This window comes from Papio anubis, chromosome 14 (assembly GCF_008728515.1).
Source record: "Papio anubis isolate 15944 chromosome 14, Panubis1.0, whole genome shotgun sequence".
Taxonomy (NCBI): domain Eukaryota; kingdom Metazoa; phylum Chordata; class Mammalia; order Primates; family Cercopithecidae; genus Papio; species Papio anubis.
Genome location: NC_044989.1, coordinates 94,099,371 through 94,114,702, shown reverse-complemented (window position 1 = coordinate 94,114,702; position 15,332 = coordinate 94,099,371). Strand labels below are relative to the sequence as shown.

The 15,332-nt window shown below is 37.9% G+C and overlaps 1 protein-coding gene across 9 annotated transcripts in view; it reads left to right on the top strand.

Annotated features, from left to right (window-relative positions):
- Positions 1-15,332, top strand: part of CCDC138 (coiled-coil domain containing 138) — a 128,594-nt gene that overhangs the window by 14,071 nt on the left and 99,191 nt on the right. For all 9 annotated transcript variants that reach the window (XM_017947837.3, XM_021925167.2, XM_017947838.3 and 6 more), the window contains 4 exons: positions 167-286; positions 7,725-7,802; positions 7,911-8,018; positions 10,687-10,851. In XM_017947837.3, coding sequence (XP_017803326.3) covers positions 167-286; positions 7,725-7,802; positions 7,911-8,018; positions 10,687-10,851 — 471 coding nt within the window. The remainder of the gene's footprint in view (positions 1-166; positions 287-7,724; positions 7,803-7,910; positions 8,019-10,686; positions 10,852-15,332) is intronic.

Genomic DNA, 15,332 nt, shown 5'->3' with positions numbered 1-15,332 from the left:
TTTTTATAAATTATTTGCCACACTAGTCACTTGTGCTTAAATACGGTGATTAAAGGTTTTGTGATTGAAGGAGTTCTTACTTGTAATTAATTCGTGTTCCATAGTATTAGTGATATACAATCCTTACAAGTTTTAGGTCAAAGTTGTTTCTTTTTTCTCCTCCTAGCAACATGATGCAGAAGTTGAACACTTAACTGAAGTTCTTAAGGAAAAGAATAAAGAAACCAAGAGACTGAGGTCCTCTTTTGATGCATTGAAAGAATTGAATGATACCTTAAAAAAACAGGTAAGGCCTGTTTTAATATATATTGGATATAAGACATTCTAAGAACCATATTTTATATACAACAAATTAAAGTCAGCCTTAGAACACGTTTCGGCTAGAGAAAATTTGGATTACATTTGTTAGCTTTATTTTAAAATACTTCCAAATGTAAATAAAATATTCTTCAACTCTTTGGTTTCTTTCTTTATTCTACAACCAACTGACAGGCAAAGGAAAAAAAGACAAGCAAAAGAAAAAACCTGATAACCTGAGAACTAATTACATTTTTAGGTACTGATCTCTGGCTTTATTACTTATTATTTATCACTACTTATTTAACATTCATTTATTTTTGAGTGTCTGTTATATCCTAGGCATCGTGCTAGACTCAGACCTTCACGTTGCTCGTGTTCTCATGGTTATAAACTGGTATCACATTGCAGTATACTTGTAAATAAGTATTGTAGGCCGGGCACGGTGGCTCACGCATGTAATCCCAGCACTTTGGGAGGCCAAGACAGGTGGATCACGAGGTCAGGAGATCGAGACCATCCTGGCTAACACAGTGAAACCCCGTCTCTACTAAAAATACAAAAAAAATTAGCTGGGCGAGGTGGCAGGCGCCTGTAGTCCCAGCTACTTGGTAGGCTGAGGCAGGAGAATGGCGTGAACCCAGGAGGCGGAGCTTTCAGTGAGCTGAGATCGTGCCACTGCACTCCAGCCTGGGCGACAGAAGGAGACTCCATCTCAAAAAAAAAAAAAAATTTAAAAAAAGCATTGTAATTTAGATTAATACATAATACCAAAGTTGCATAACATAAATATTTTTGTGAGTTATGTCTATTTTTTTCCTTCCCTCTGCCAGTTTTTGGCAGAAAGATGTGAAAGTAAAGGAGTATGTTAAAGAGAGACAAGAGAATGATTATGTATGTTTTAGATTGTGTGGGGAGTAGATGTTGGAGCAGAAACTGGAGTAAACCCCGTCACTTTGAAAATGAAAGCATTGGGCTGGGAATCTGTACGGATTATAAAATGTAACTTAAGCCTCAGACTCTCCTGGAGGTCCTTTGCCAGCTGTCCTTTTCTGTTTCTGCTTTTGTTTCCCTTTAATCTCTACTTGTTGTGGTCCTGCTCCTTGGCAGTGATACATAGGTGCCCTGTTTCTCACCTGATTCTAATTCTTTGGCTTTCCTCAGTTCATTTATGACTGTTACTATTGGACTATGAATCTGATGGCCTGTTGTCTGTTTGGAATCCCGCTTTATCCCTGGAGAGATCACTTTTTCTCATTACAGTCTCATTCTACCACTCTCTCGTGACGATTTAAAAAATTCCTAGCTAGATAAACTGTTGCCCATACCCCTCTCTTAGGTTTCTGTAATCCTTAATAATTTTGCATGTGGTTGCATGCGTGTGTGGTAATTGGGGTGGATATGTGGATTATTAAATATGTGGACCTATTGGTAATTGGATTTATGAGCTAATGTGTACAAACTGAAAAAATTTGGCAGAATGCTTTTTTATGGTTTCTTTGCTAAGAATAGATCAGAGGTCAGCACACTTTTTCTGTTAAGGACTAGATAGTAAGTATTTTGGGCTTTGTAGGCCATGTGGTCTCTCTTTCAGTGACCCAGCTCTGCCATCATAATGCAAAAACAGCCATAGGCAATAAGTGAATGAGTGTGGCTGTGTTCCACAACGACTGTATTTAAGAAAACAAGCAATGGGCATATTTAGCCAGCTCCTGGCCAGATGAATGACATGTACTTTGAAATTGCTGAAGAAAAAGATATGTTATTTCTGTGACTGACTTACACAGTAATTTATGCTAACACTGGATATACATTTTCTAATAATTTAAAAGCATTTCTCGTTAAGTCTAGCCGAACTGAGGAGGCAAGGATTAATGTTCAAGCCTCATCATGGGGAGATAGTCCCAGTGAACACCCCAAGATCTCAGTTGAAAGGAGCAGGGTTGTGCCTTGGGACTGGGTGAATTAGAGGGAGACAGAACTTTCCTAAATTGAAACCTGGCCTTGATTAAGTGCAGTTCCTGATCAGATTAAGGTGCTTACTCCTCAGTTTAAATGCCTAGCAGAGGAAAATATGTCTTTCATTCTATACAAAATAAGTATATCAAAAGACAGAATTGCATAACTCAAAATGAAGAAGAAAACCCCAGAGAATATAAGCGTACTTGCAAGTGATCCACATTTAACAGGCAATGACTTTAAAATAATGATTAATATATTCAAGAAAGTAGAAAAATAGATTGACAGCTTCATTAGAGAATTCCTAGCATAGGTACATTTTTGCCTATATAGTAAGTCTGTGGAAAGGAATTAAATTGAAATTTGAAAACTAAAAAACACATCAGTTGAATTTAAGAATTCCATCGAATGGGGTTTTAAAATTATTTTTAATTGACATAATTGTGCATAATTATGGGGTACAGTGATATTCGATACAGTAATGTGTAATGATCAATCAGAGTAATTAGCAAATCCGTCTACTCAACATTTATCATTTCTTTGTATTGGAAATATTCAAAATCCTCTCTTTTTCTATTAGAAAATATACCATAAATTCTTGATTGTAGTTACCCTGTAGTGCTGTAAAGCTAGAACTTACTCCTCCTATCTAGTTCTTCTTTTTGTTTTGTTTTGTTTTGTTTTGTTTGAGATGAGTCTCACTCTGTTGCCCAGGCAGGAGTGCAGTGACTTGATCTCGGCTCACTGCAACCTCTACCTCCTGGACTCAAGCGATTCTCCTGCCTCAGCCTCCCAAGTATCTGGGATTTCAGGCACCCACCACCACACCCGGCTAATTTTTGTATTTTTAGTAGAGATGGGGTTTCACCATGTTGGCCAGGGTGGTCTCAAATGCCTGGCTTCAAGTGATCCACCTGCTTCTCAGCTTCCCAAAGTGCTTGGATTACAGGCCTGAGCCACTGCACCCGGCCCCCCATCCAGTTCTAATTTTGTGTCTGTTAACCAACTTCTCTCCATTCCTTCCTTTCCATAGCCTTTGCAACCTCTAATAACCAATATTATATTCTGTACTTCTGTGAGATCAACTTGTTTTTTAGCTTCCACATGAGTAAGAACATGTGGTATTTATCGTTCTGTGCTTGACTTATTTCACTTAACATAAGGTCTTTCAGGCTCATCCATGTTGCAGCAAATAACAAGATTTTGTTCTTTTTCATAGCTGAATAGTATTTCATTGTTTATGTATACACTACATTTTCTTTATAAATTTATCTATTGATGGACACATGGGTTAGCAACTTTCCATACTTTGGCTATTGCACCTACTACTGCAGTAAACATGGGAGTGCAGATATCTCTTCAATATACTGATTTTCTTTCCTGTGAATATATACCCAGAAGTGGTATTGCAGGATCATATGGTAGTTATGATTTTAGTTTTTTGGGGAACCTGAATACTGTTTTTCATAATGGTTGTGCTAATTTATATCCCCACCAACAATGTAAAAGAGTTTTCCTTCTCCACATCATCACCAACGTTTATTACTTTTTGTCTTCTTCATAACCATTCTAACTGGGATGAGATTGATACCTGATCATGGTTTCGATTTGCATTAACCTGATGATTAGTGATACTGAGCATTTTTTCATATACCTGTTGACTATTTGTATGCCTTTGTTTGAGAAATGTCTCTTCAGATTATTTACCCATTTTTTTATTTGGATTTTTTTTTTTTTGCTATTGAGTTCGTTGTATTGTCTGGATTTTCATCCTTGTTGGATGAATAGTTTGCATATATTTTCTCCTATTCTGCAGGTTGTATCATTTTTCTTTTTATTGTTTCCAAACTCAATTGTCTGTTTTTGCTTTTGTTGCTTGTGCTTTTGAGGTCTTATCCATAATATCTTTGCCCAGGCGAGTGTCCTGAACTATTTCCCACTTTTTCCTCTAGTAGTTTCATAGTTTTGGGTCTTATATTTCAAAGTCTTTAATTCATTTTGGGTTGATTTTTGTCTGTGATGAGAGATGGGGTCTAGTTTTATTCTTAGGCATATGGATATCCATTTCCCAGCACCATTTGTTGAGGAGACTGTCATCTCCCTTATTAATGCTCATGGCACCTTTGTAGAAAATCAGTTGGCCATAAATGTGTGGATTTATTTCTGAGTTCTCTATGCTGTTCCATTAGTCTATGTGTCTATTTTTATGCCAGTACTATGCTGTTCTGGTTACTACAATTTTGTAGTGTATTTTGAGTTTAGTGTGATGCCTCTGGGTTTGTTGTTTTCACACAGGATTGCTTTTGCTTATTTGGGTCTTTCGTGATTTCATACACATTTTAGGATTTTTTTCTATTTCTGTGAAGCATGTTGTTGGTATTTTAATAGACATTATGTTGAATCTATAGATGACTTTGGTTATTTTGACAGTATTAATTGTTCCAGTCCATGAATATGAAATATCTTTTCTTTTTGTGTGTGTGATCTTCAATTTCATTCATCAGTGTTTTATAGTTTTCATTGTGGAAATCTTTCACTTCCTTGATTACATTTATTCCCAGGTATTTTATTTTATTTTTGTAGCCATTGTAAACAGGATAGATTTCTTTATTTCTTTTTCAGTTAGTTTGTTGTTAGTGTTTGGAAATGCTACTGATTTTTGTATGTTGATTTTGTGTCCTTCAACTTTACTGAATTTATCAGTTCTAAGAAATTTTTGGTGGAGCCTGTCAGTTTCTTTGCATTGAAGATCATGTCATCTGCAAAGAAGGACAAGTTGACTTATTTCCAATTTGTTTTTTGTTTGTTTTTTTGAGATGGAGTCGCGCTCTGTCGCCCAGGCTGGAGTACAGTGGCACGATATCTGCTCACTGCAACATCCGCCTCCTGAGTTCACACCATTCTCCTGCCTCAGCCTCTCGAGTAGCTGAGATTACAAGCATGCGCCACCACATCTGGCTAATTTTTGTATTTTTAGTAGAGATGGGGTTTTGCTGTGTTGGCCAGGCTGGTCTTGAACTCCTGGCCTCAGGTGATCTGCCTGCCTCAGCCTCCCATATTGCTGGGATTACAGGCATGAGTCACCACACCTAGCCTGTTATTTCCAATTTGGATGTCTTTTATTTCTTTTTCTTACTTAATTACTCTAGCTAGTACTTCTAGTACCATGTTGAACAAGAGTGGTGAGAATGGGCATCCTTGTCTTGTTCTAGTTCTTAGGGGAAAAATTTTCAGCTTTTCCCTGTTCAGTAAGATGTTAATTGTGGGTTTGTTACAGATAGCTTTTAGTGTGTTGAAGTACATTCCTTCTGTACCTAATTTGTTGAGAGTTTTTACTGTGAAGAGATGTTGAATTTTATCATACTTTTTCTGTGTCTATTGAAGTGATCGTAAGGTTTTTATACTTCATTGTTATTCTGTTAAAACGTGATATATCACATTTTTTTATTTGCATATTTGAGCCTTCCTTGTTTCCCTGGGATAAATCTCACTTGGTTATGGTATATTATCTTTTTGGTGTGTTGTTGAATTTGGTTTGCTAATATTTTGTTGAGGATTTTAGCATCTATGTTCATCAGGACTATTGGCCTGGAGTTTTCTTGTTGTGTCTTGGTTTGGTTTTGGTATCAGGGTAATGCTGGCTTTGTACAATGAGTTTGGAAGAATTCTCTACCCTTGAGGTTTTTGGGATAGTCTGAGAAGAATTGGTATTTGTTCTTTAAAAGTTTGAATTCAGCAGTGAAACCATTTAGTGAATTTAAAAGTACAGTTCAGCAGTGAAGCCATTTAGTTTGGGCTTTACTTTGCTGGGAAACTTTTGACCATGATTCAGTCTTGTTACTTGTTATTGGTCTGTTCTAGTTTTCTATTCTTGATTCAGTCTTGGTAGGTTTTATGTGCCTAGGAATTTATCCATTTCCTCTGGGTTTTCCAGTTTGTTGGCATATAGTTCTTTCATAATGATCTCTGTAGTCTCTAGTGATCCTTGTATTTCTGTAGTACCACTTGTAATGTCTCCTTTTTTTGTTTCCGATTTTATCTATTTGGGTCTTTTCTCCTTTTTTCTTTTCTTATTTTTCTTTCTTCTTCTTCCCTTCTTCCCCTCCCCTCCCCCTGCTTTCTTTTTCTCTTTTCTTCCCTTCCTTCTCTTGGTACTATTTCTTCTCTTCCTTTTCTTTCTTTCTCTATGTTTTTTTTTGTTTTGACTGTCTCCATCTGTTTCCCAGGCTGAAGTGCAGTGGCATCACCACGGCTTGCTGTAACCTTAACCTCCAGGACTTAAACCACCCTTCTACCTCAGCCTGCTTAGTAGCTGGGACTGCAGGCATGCGCCACCACCTCTGGTTAATTTTTAAATTTTGTTGTAGAGATGAGGTCTTACTGTGTTGCTGAGGCTGGTGTTGAACTGGGCTCAAGTGATCCTCCTGCCTCACCCTCCCAAAGTGCTGGGATTACAGGTGTGAGCTACTGCACTCAACCTCTTCTTTTTTTCTTAGTCTAGCTCATGGTTTGTTTGTTTTTTTATTTTTTCAAAAAGCTACTTTTCATTTTTTAAGAAAATTATTTTAGATTCAGAGGGTACATGGGCAGCTTTGTTACGTGGATATATTGTCTAACAGTGAGGTCTGGGCTTCTAAAATGTACTCTTCACTGAAATAGTGAACATTGTACCCAATAGGTTAATTTTCCACACCTACCCTTCTCCCCCCTTCCCTTTTGGAGTCCCCAGTATCTGTTATTTCCATGTTTATGTCTGTATGTGTGTACCCGTTGTTTATCTTTGACTTATAAGTGAGAACATACAGTATTTAATTTTCTGTTTCTAAGTTATTTCACTTAGGATTAATGACCTCCAACTCCATCCATGTTGCTGCAAAAGACATGATTTCATTCTTTTCTATGGCCACATAGTATTCTATTCATGGTGTATATATATCATAAATTTTATTGTAAGATACCATAAGTAACATCATAAAAAAGTAATTGGATACCCAGGAATAAATCTAAAGGGAGATGTGCAAGACATCACTACTGAAAACTACAAAACATTATTAAAAGAAAATAAAACCTAAATAAATTGAAGATATGTTCATGTATAGGAAGACTCAATATGGTAAATATGTCAGTTCTTCCATACGTATACATATCAGTATATGCACACACACACACACACACATAATCCCAGTAATGCAATCCCAGTTATAGCTCATTGTACTGCATACTTAGGATTTTATACTTTTCTTTATATATGTTATAGTTCTAATAACAATTTACTTATTAATAAAAGCATTTTCCACTAAAATATATGTATATGCTTTTAAGACATCTGGTGTCTTGTACATTTTTCATAAGATAAAGTAAATTATCTTACGAATCATTAATATTTTAGGGAAAAGTAGATTGAGAACCCTTAGTATGAAACCAGTTGAAGGTTTAGATTGAAATATCTAACTTTTTCTACCCTTTAGTTGAATGAAGCAAGTGAGGAAAACAGGAAGATGGACATTCAGGCGAAAAGAGTTCAAGCTCGTTTAGATAATTTACAGGTAAGTTGCCTGTTCTTTACAGACATAAGTATATTTTTAGATGATTGCCTTTGAGTTTACTCATTTTGATACAATTGTCCTTTAATTCATGCATATGTACTGTTGCAGAGGAAGTACGAGTTTATGACAATACAGAGATTGAAAGGAAGTTCCCATGCTGTTCATGAAATGAAAAGTTTAAAACAAGAAAAAGCACCAGTTTCAAAAACTTACAAGGTATGATATGATTGAAAATTTCTCCAATGGAAAGCCAGGAAGATTTCTCTTGTGCTTTAATCTTTTCTCTTTGAAAAGAGAAAGGATTCACCATAATACTTTCTTAATAGGGAAATATCTCAAGAATATTTAAAATATACTTTCATTTGCAAAAACAAAACTATTATATTTTGGCAGTGTTTCAGGTACAGTATCATTGACACTTCATTCGTGGCTTTATTGCTTAGTATGTTTTGACACTCCACAAGCATTTGCTATTTTTCAGTCAAGACTGCAACCCATCCCTGAATGGATTTCCATGTATCTTTTTTTCCCTAAGAATTTGTAAAATTTGAGATATAAATTACATGTGGTAACATAATGCACAAATCCTGTAGCGTAAAGTTTGATTAATTTTGATAAATATTTATGTTGCCTACAACCAAATGTAGAATATTTCCACTGTACTGGAATATAGAACTTTCAACTATCTTAGGAAGTTCTCTCATGTCCTTTCCTGGTCATTCTTTTCTGCCAGAAGTTTTGCAGAAATTAGTTTTGCCTGTGTGAGACATTTGGTCAGTGGAATTGTATTGTGTGTACTTGTTTGTGTAAGGCTTTTGTCAGCATAATTATAAGTGTATCAGTAGTTTGTTCCCTACTATTGCTCAATAGTTTTTCATTGTATTAATGTATCAGAGTTTGTTCCTTCATTCTTCTGTTGATAGACACCTGGGCTTTTTCTAGTTTTTGTCTGCAATAAATAAAGCTGCTACGAATATTGATGTGCAGGGTTTTTATGGATATATGTTTTCATTTGTTTTGGGTATATACCAGGACTACAATCTCTGGGTCATAAAGTAGATAAAGGTAGATGTATGTTTTTAAGAAACTGACAGTTTTCCAAATTGGTTGTACTGTTTTATACTCCCATTAACAGTGTATCAAAGTTTTGGTTGCTCCACAACCTTGTCAACATTTGGTGTTTTCAGTTTTGTTCATTTTGACCCTTCCAGTGGGTGTGTAGTAGTATCTTATTATGGGCTTTGATCATTCAGATATTTTGATAAATTTTCTAGTTCTTTATAAATTGAGAAAATTGGAGTAAATTGAAAAGGTACAGATTTTATATTCAGGGACTGAAGATAATTGAAGTTTTCATCTAAAGGGAGTTAGTTTCTATTTGAAAAAAATTGAGAAAGTGAAAAATTGCTCTTCAGAATAATGCACTAATGCTACTATTTATCATTTTGTCTTTATTCATTCTGATTTTGTGGATTGCCATTGACTTAATATTGCCTTTTTATTAATTTGCTTTTATATTTCTCTGTCTTTGAATTTTTTTGTTTTTTTATTTTTTAATTTATTAATATTTTTAATTTTATTTTTTTTTGAGATGGGGGTCTCACTCTATCACCCAGGCTGGAGTGCAGTGGCACAACCTTGGCTCACTGCAGCCTCTGCCTTCTGGGTTCAAGCCTCCTGAAGAAATGGGATTACAGGCACCCACCACCACACCTGGCTATTTTTTGTATTTTTAGTAGAGACAGGGTTTCACCATGTTGGCTAGGCTGGTCTCGATCTCCTGACCTCAGGTGATCCAGCTGCCTCTGCCTCCCAAAGTGCTGGGATTATAGGCGTGAGCCACCATGCCTGGCCTGCAGATTAAAAAAATAAATAAATTTAACATAGTTCCCTGCTTAAGGTGGATATGTGTAGTGGTATCTTATTTTTAAAAAATTGAATTAAATTAGAAATGTGTTTTGTAATAATACTTAAAATTAGTCTAATTAAATTTATAAATTACTTTGTTATTTTACTTTTCATTTTGGTAGACTCTCGGAGGACAAGATTTCTAGGGGAAAAAAGTTCATATGTGTATTGAATGATATACTGGAAAGACAAAGTAACAATTTTTGTGAGAATAAAAAGATAGGAAGTTTCATAGTGGAAATTCTTTAGCTCTGGAAACCTTTAATTTTTTTTAGTCTTTTAATTGTGGTAGGTTCATGCTCTTGAGTTAAGGCTAATTTTACTTTTTTTCCATCTTATCAAACTTGGATAAAGAATTTTTATGAAAAGTTTTCTTTTAGTAATAAGGTACAAGTTATTTTAACTTCCTAATTATGATGACTTTTCTTGCCTTCTCTCAGTCGTCATTTAACATGTTTTTAATATTAGATGGGGAGGTTTTTGTGTGTGTTTGTTTTTTTTTGTTGTTGTTTTTTCTTTTTTGAGATGGAGTCTTGCTCTTTTTCCCAGACCGGTGTGCAGTGGTGCAGTCTCGGCTCACTGCAGCCTCCACCTCCTGGATTCAAGTGATTCTCCTGCCCCAGCCTTCCAAGTAACTGGGATTACAGGCATGCGCCACCATGCCCAGCTAATTTTTGTATTTTTAGTAAAGACAGGTTTCGCCATGTTGGCCAGGCTGGTCTCGAACTTCTAGGGAACTTCAGGTGATCCACCCACCTCAGCCTCCCAAAGTGCTGGGATTGCAGGCTTGAGCCACAGCACCAGGCAAGTTGGGAAACTTTGATTTTGAATTTCTTTTGTTTGGAGAAGCTCTGTCCTTAACACATTTTAGTGAATTACTTTAGTCAAATTATTCTTTAATTATTTACCAAATTTAAGACTTGTCTTTGAAGTTTTATGAAGTTTTGAACTGAATGATTTAATTTTTGACATATAGGTACCACTTAATGGGCAAGTTTATGAACTTTTAACTGTCTTCATGGACTGGATTTCGGATCATCATCTTAGCAAAGTGAAACATGAAGAATCTGGAATGGATGGTAAAAAACCACAACTCAAATTCGCTTCCCAGAGAAATGATATTCAGGAGAAGTGCGTAAAGGTTTGTTTTTTAATTTGAAATATGTGACTCAGAATATATGAAGATTAAAAAAGGGAAAAGCCAGGGCCAGGCACGGTGGCTCATGCCTGTAATCCCAGTACTTTGGGAGTTCAAGGTGGGCCGTTCACCTGAGATCGGGAGTTCGAGACCAGCCTGGGCAGCATGGTGCAATGGGCAACCCTGTCTCTACTAAAAATACAAAAAATAGGTGGGCATCATGGCACGTGCCTGTAATCTCAGCTACTTGGGAGGCTGAGGCAGGAGAAACGCTTGAATCTGGGAGGTGGAGGTTGCAGTGAGCTGATATTGCACCACTGCACTCCATCCTGGGCAACAGAGCAAGATTGTTTCAAAAGAAAAAAAAAACGAACAAATTTGAGGGGCTGCCTCTGATGAGGCCCTTCTTCCTGGTCTCCTGCAGAGTCCAGAGGTGATGCAGGGTATCACATGGCTGGGGGCTGAGTGTGCTAGCTAAGGTCTCTCTCCCTTTTATAAAGCCACCAGTCCAATTCCCATGATAATCCATTAATCCATTAACCCTTGGATGAATTAATCCTTTCATGAGGGCATCCCTCATAACCCAGTCACCTTTTTTTTAAAAAGCTTTCGTGTCACCTAGGCTGGAGTGCAGTGGCCCAGTCATTGCTTACTGCAGCCTCCAAACTCCTAGCCTCAAGCAGTCTTCCTGCCTCGTCCCTTTGAGTAGGGACTACAGGTATATACCACTTTGCCCAGCTAATTTTTTTCTTTTTTCCTTTTGAGACGGAGTCTCGCTCTGTCGCCCAGGCTGGAGTGCAGTGGTAGGATCTCAGCTCACTGCAAGCTCCGCCTCCCGGGTTTACGCCATTCTCCTGCCTCAGCCTCCCAAATAGCTGGGACTACAGATGCCCGCCACCTCACTTGGCTAGTTTTTTTTTTGTATTTTTAGTAGAGACAGGGTTTCACCCTGTTAGCCAGGATGGTCTCGGATCTCCTGACCTCGGATCACTGCCCCTGCCTCCCAAAGTGCTGGGATTACAGGCTTGAGCCACCACGCCCGGCCTGCCCAGCTAATTTTTTAAAAATTTGTATAGAGATCAGACCTCGCTTCGTTGCACAGGATGATCTTGAACTCGTAGCTTCAAGCATTCCTCCTGCCTTGGCCTCCCAGAATGTTGTCATTACAGATGTGGGCCACTGTGCCCGGACCCAGTCACTTCTTAAAGGCCCCACTTTTCAATACTGTCATATTGGGAATTAAGTTTCAACATGACTTTTGGAGGAAACAAACGTTCAAACCATAGCACATGGCAAAAGGGAATTAAAGTTGCTAATCAGCTGACCTTAAAATAGGGAGATTATCCAGGATTATGTGAGTGGTCTTAGTAATCACATAAACTCTTTAAACCAGAAGGATTCAGAAGAGTAGGCCAGAGACTCACCCCACTCTTGCTGGCTTTTGAAGATGGAGAAAGAGGGCCATAAGACATGGAATTCAGATAATCTTTATTTATTTTTTTTTTTGAGATGGAGTTTTACTCTGTCGCCAGGCTGTAGTGCAGTGGTGCCATCTTGGCTCACTGCAACCTCTGCCTCCCGGGTTCAAGTGATTCTCCTGCCTCAGTCTCCCAAGTAGCTGGGATTACAGGTGTGCACCACCACACTCAGCTAATTTTTGTATTTTTAGTAGAGACGGGTTTTCACTGTGTCAGCCAGGATAGTCTCAAACTCTTGACCTTGTGATCTGCCCACCTTGGCCTCCCAAAGTCCTGGGATTACTGGTGTGAGCCACCATGCCCGGCCATCAGATATCTTCTAGAAGCTGGGAATTGCCCTCTGCCGACAGTCACAAAGGACATACAAATCTCAGTGCTCTAACTGCAGCAAACTGGATTCTGCATGCAACTTGAATAAGCAAGGAAATGAATCCTCCCTTAGCCTCCGGAAAGGAACACAGCTCTGAATATACATTGATTTTGGCTGGCTGAGACCCGTATTAGACTTCTGAACCTACAAAAGTGTAAAATAATGAATTTGTGTTGTTTAAATGTTAAGTTTGTGGTATTTGTTATGGCAGCAATAGAACACAAATACACCTTTGTTTAGAATTCTGTCTCTTAGTACCTACATCAATTATTTCCCTAAATCTAGCCTTATTTTAGAAGTAACTGCTAATTAGGAAGGCCTGCAGTATTAAAGTTCTGCAGAGAAATTTTATTTGTTAGAACTAGATGAGGGCTGGGCACGGTGTCTCATACCTGTAATCCTTGCCCTTTGGGAGGCTGAAGTCGGAGGATAGCTTGAGCCTAGGAGTTTGAGGTCAGCTTTGGCAACATGGCAGTACCCCATATCTACAAAAAATACAAAAATTAACCAGGCGTGGTGGCACGCGCCTGTAACCCCAGTTCCCTCGGAGGCTGAGGTGGGAAGATCACCCAAACCTGGGGAGGTCGAGGCTGCAGTGAGCTGTGATTGTACCACTGTACTCCAGCCTGGGCAACAGAGTGAGACCCTGTCTGAAGAAAAATAATGGAATCGCGATCTTGTAATACTGTGTTTTTATATTAGTCTAATGACATAAGAGAATAATATTTAGCACACGTATTTCTCAGGATTCATTTTAACATCTCTAAATAAAAGTTGTCTGTTGACATGTTCAGGATTTTCAGTTTCTGTTGAACCTAGATCCTTTTAGTTAAAATATTGTTTTCAACTTAATTACTATATATTCATAAAGGTAGAACAATTTTAAGGTGTATAAATAAACTTTTAAATATAATAATAGAAGAGTAAGTAGTACCAGATTAATTAAATACGTGTGGGCATCACAAGCAGGTATTCACATCTGTTTAGGAAGATGTAAAATTTGTGATTTTAAATAATGTAACCTTATCTTAAAATCTTTTTTTTGTTGTTATAGGACTCTGTTAACCACTTGGGCAGGCATTATATTTATTCTAAGAATACTAGTATAACTCAAAATATTTTAGCAAAGTAATCTCTTCAGAAATTACCTTTGGAAACTTCTGACAGGGTTTTTTTTGTGTATTTGATCACAGTTATAACTTGTTTAAGGATGGATTTAATATTTAAAAACAACTAAAGCCATTGAGGAGTAAATCTGATATACTGGGTATACCTTATAAGACTGATTTTCTTGTGTGATTCAGTAACATAAGGGTGAGCTATTATCAAAGAAACTGAGATAGAAAAATTCAGTACAACCTGAGCTGGAAGGTAATATGTGTTATAACTAATGATTGTAAAATTTGGCTATAGGACTAACATCATCAATATGTTGGAGTAGGTAGTTTCAGGCCCTATTCCTTCATGGAAACACCAGTTAATTTCAATATAGTGACAAGGACATGTTAGTGAGAATTGTAGAGACCAATTGAGAAGCTGCAGCACTCAGGCTAAAACGTTAAAAAGAAGGGACTCCTTCAGAAGGAGTGGAAAAGTTTGTGGCATTTTGCATGTGTGTTCCCCTCCCAGTATAGTGCAGTGCAACCAGGAGGAAATTTCCTATCCCCTGCTTTCTCCCTTGGGACAAAAACGAAATAATGGACTGCGTGTTCAATATTTTGGCTTATCCAAAGTCTGCCCACAGGACTGGTTTGCATCTCATCTCAGAGTGCTGAAGGGAATGGTAGCATATCAGGGAAACCCTCACCCCCGATATTCAACGTGGGTTCTTTTCTATTTCCCTAAGCGTCGGCTGGTCTGATGAAATAAATGGAAAGAGTACAAAAGAGAAATTTTAAAGCTGGGTGTCCAGGGAAGACATCACATGTCGGCAGGTTCCATGATGCTCCCTGAGCCGTAAAACGCTGGCAAGTTTTTATCAGCGATTTTCAAAAGGGGAGGGAGTGCACGAATAAGGGTGTGGGTCACAGAGATCACATGCTTCACAAGGTAATAAAATATCACAAAGCAAATGGAGGCAAGGCTAGATCACAGGACCACAGGACAGGGTGAAATTAAAATTGCTAATGAAGTTTCGGGCATGCATTGTCAGTGATAACATCTTATCAGGAGACAGGGTTTGAGAGCAGACAACCGTCTGACAAAATTTATTAGAAGCGGGGAATTTCCTCATCCCTAATAAGCCTGGGAGCACTATGGAACCAGGGCTTATTTAAATCCTGTCGGCCACGACTGTAAAAGACAGCTGCCCCAGCGTACACAGAGGAGGCCTACCCTCAGGGGAAGCATTCTCTTTCTCAGGGATGTTCCTGACTGAGAGAAAAGGAGCTTTAATATTTCTCCTCTTTGCTTTTGAAAGAAGAGAAATATGGCTCTGTTCTGCCCAGCTCACTGGCAGTCAGAGTTGAAGGTTATCTCCCTTGTTCCCTGAACATTGCTGTTATCCTTTTCTTTTTTCAAGGTGCCCAGATTTCATATTGTTCAAACACACATGCTCTACAAACAATTTGTGCAGTTAACGCAATCATCACAGGGTCCTGAGGCAACATACATCCTCCTCAGCTTACAAAAGAGAT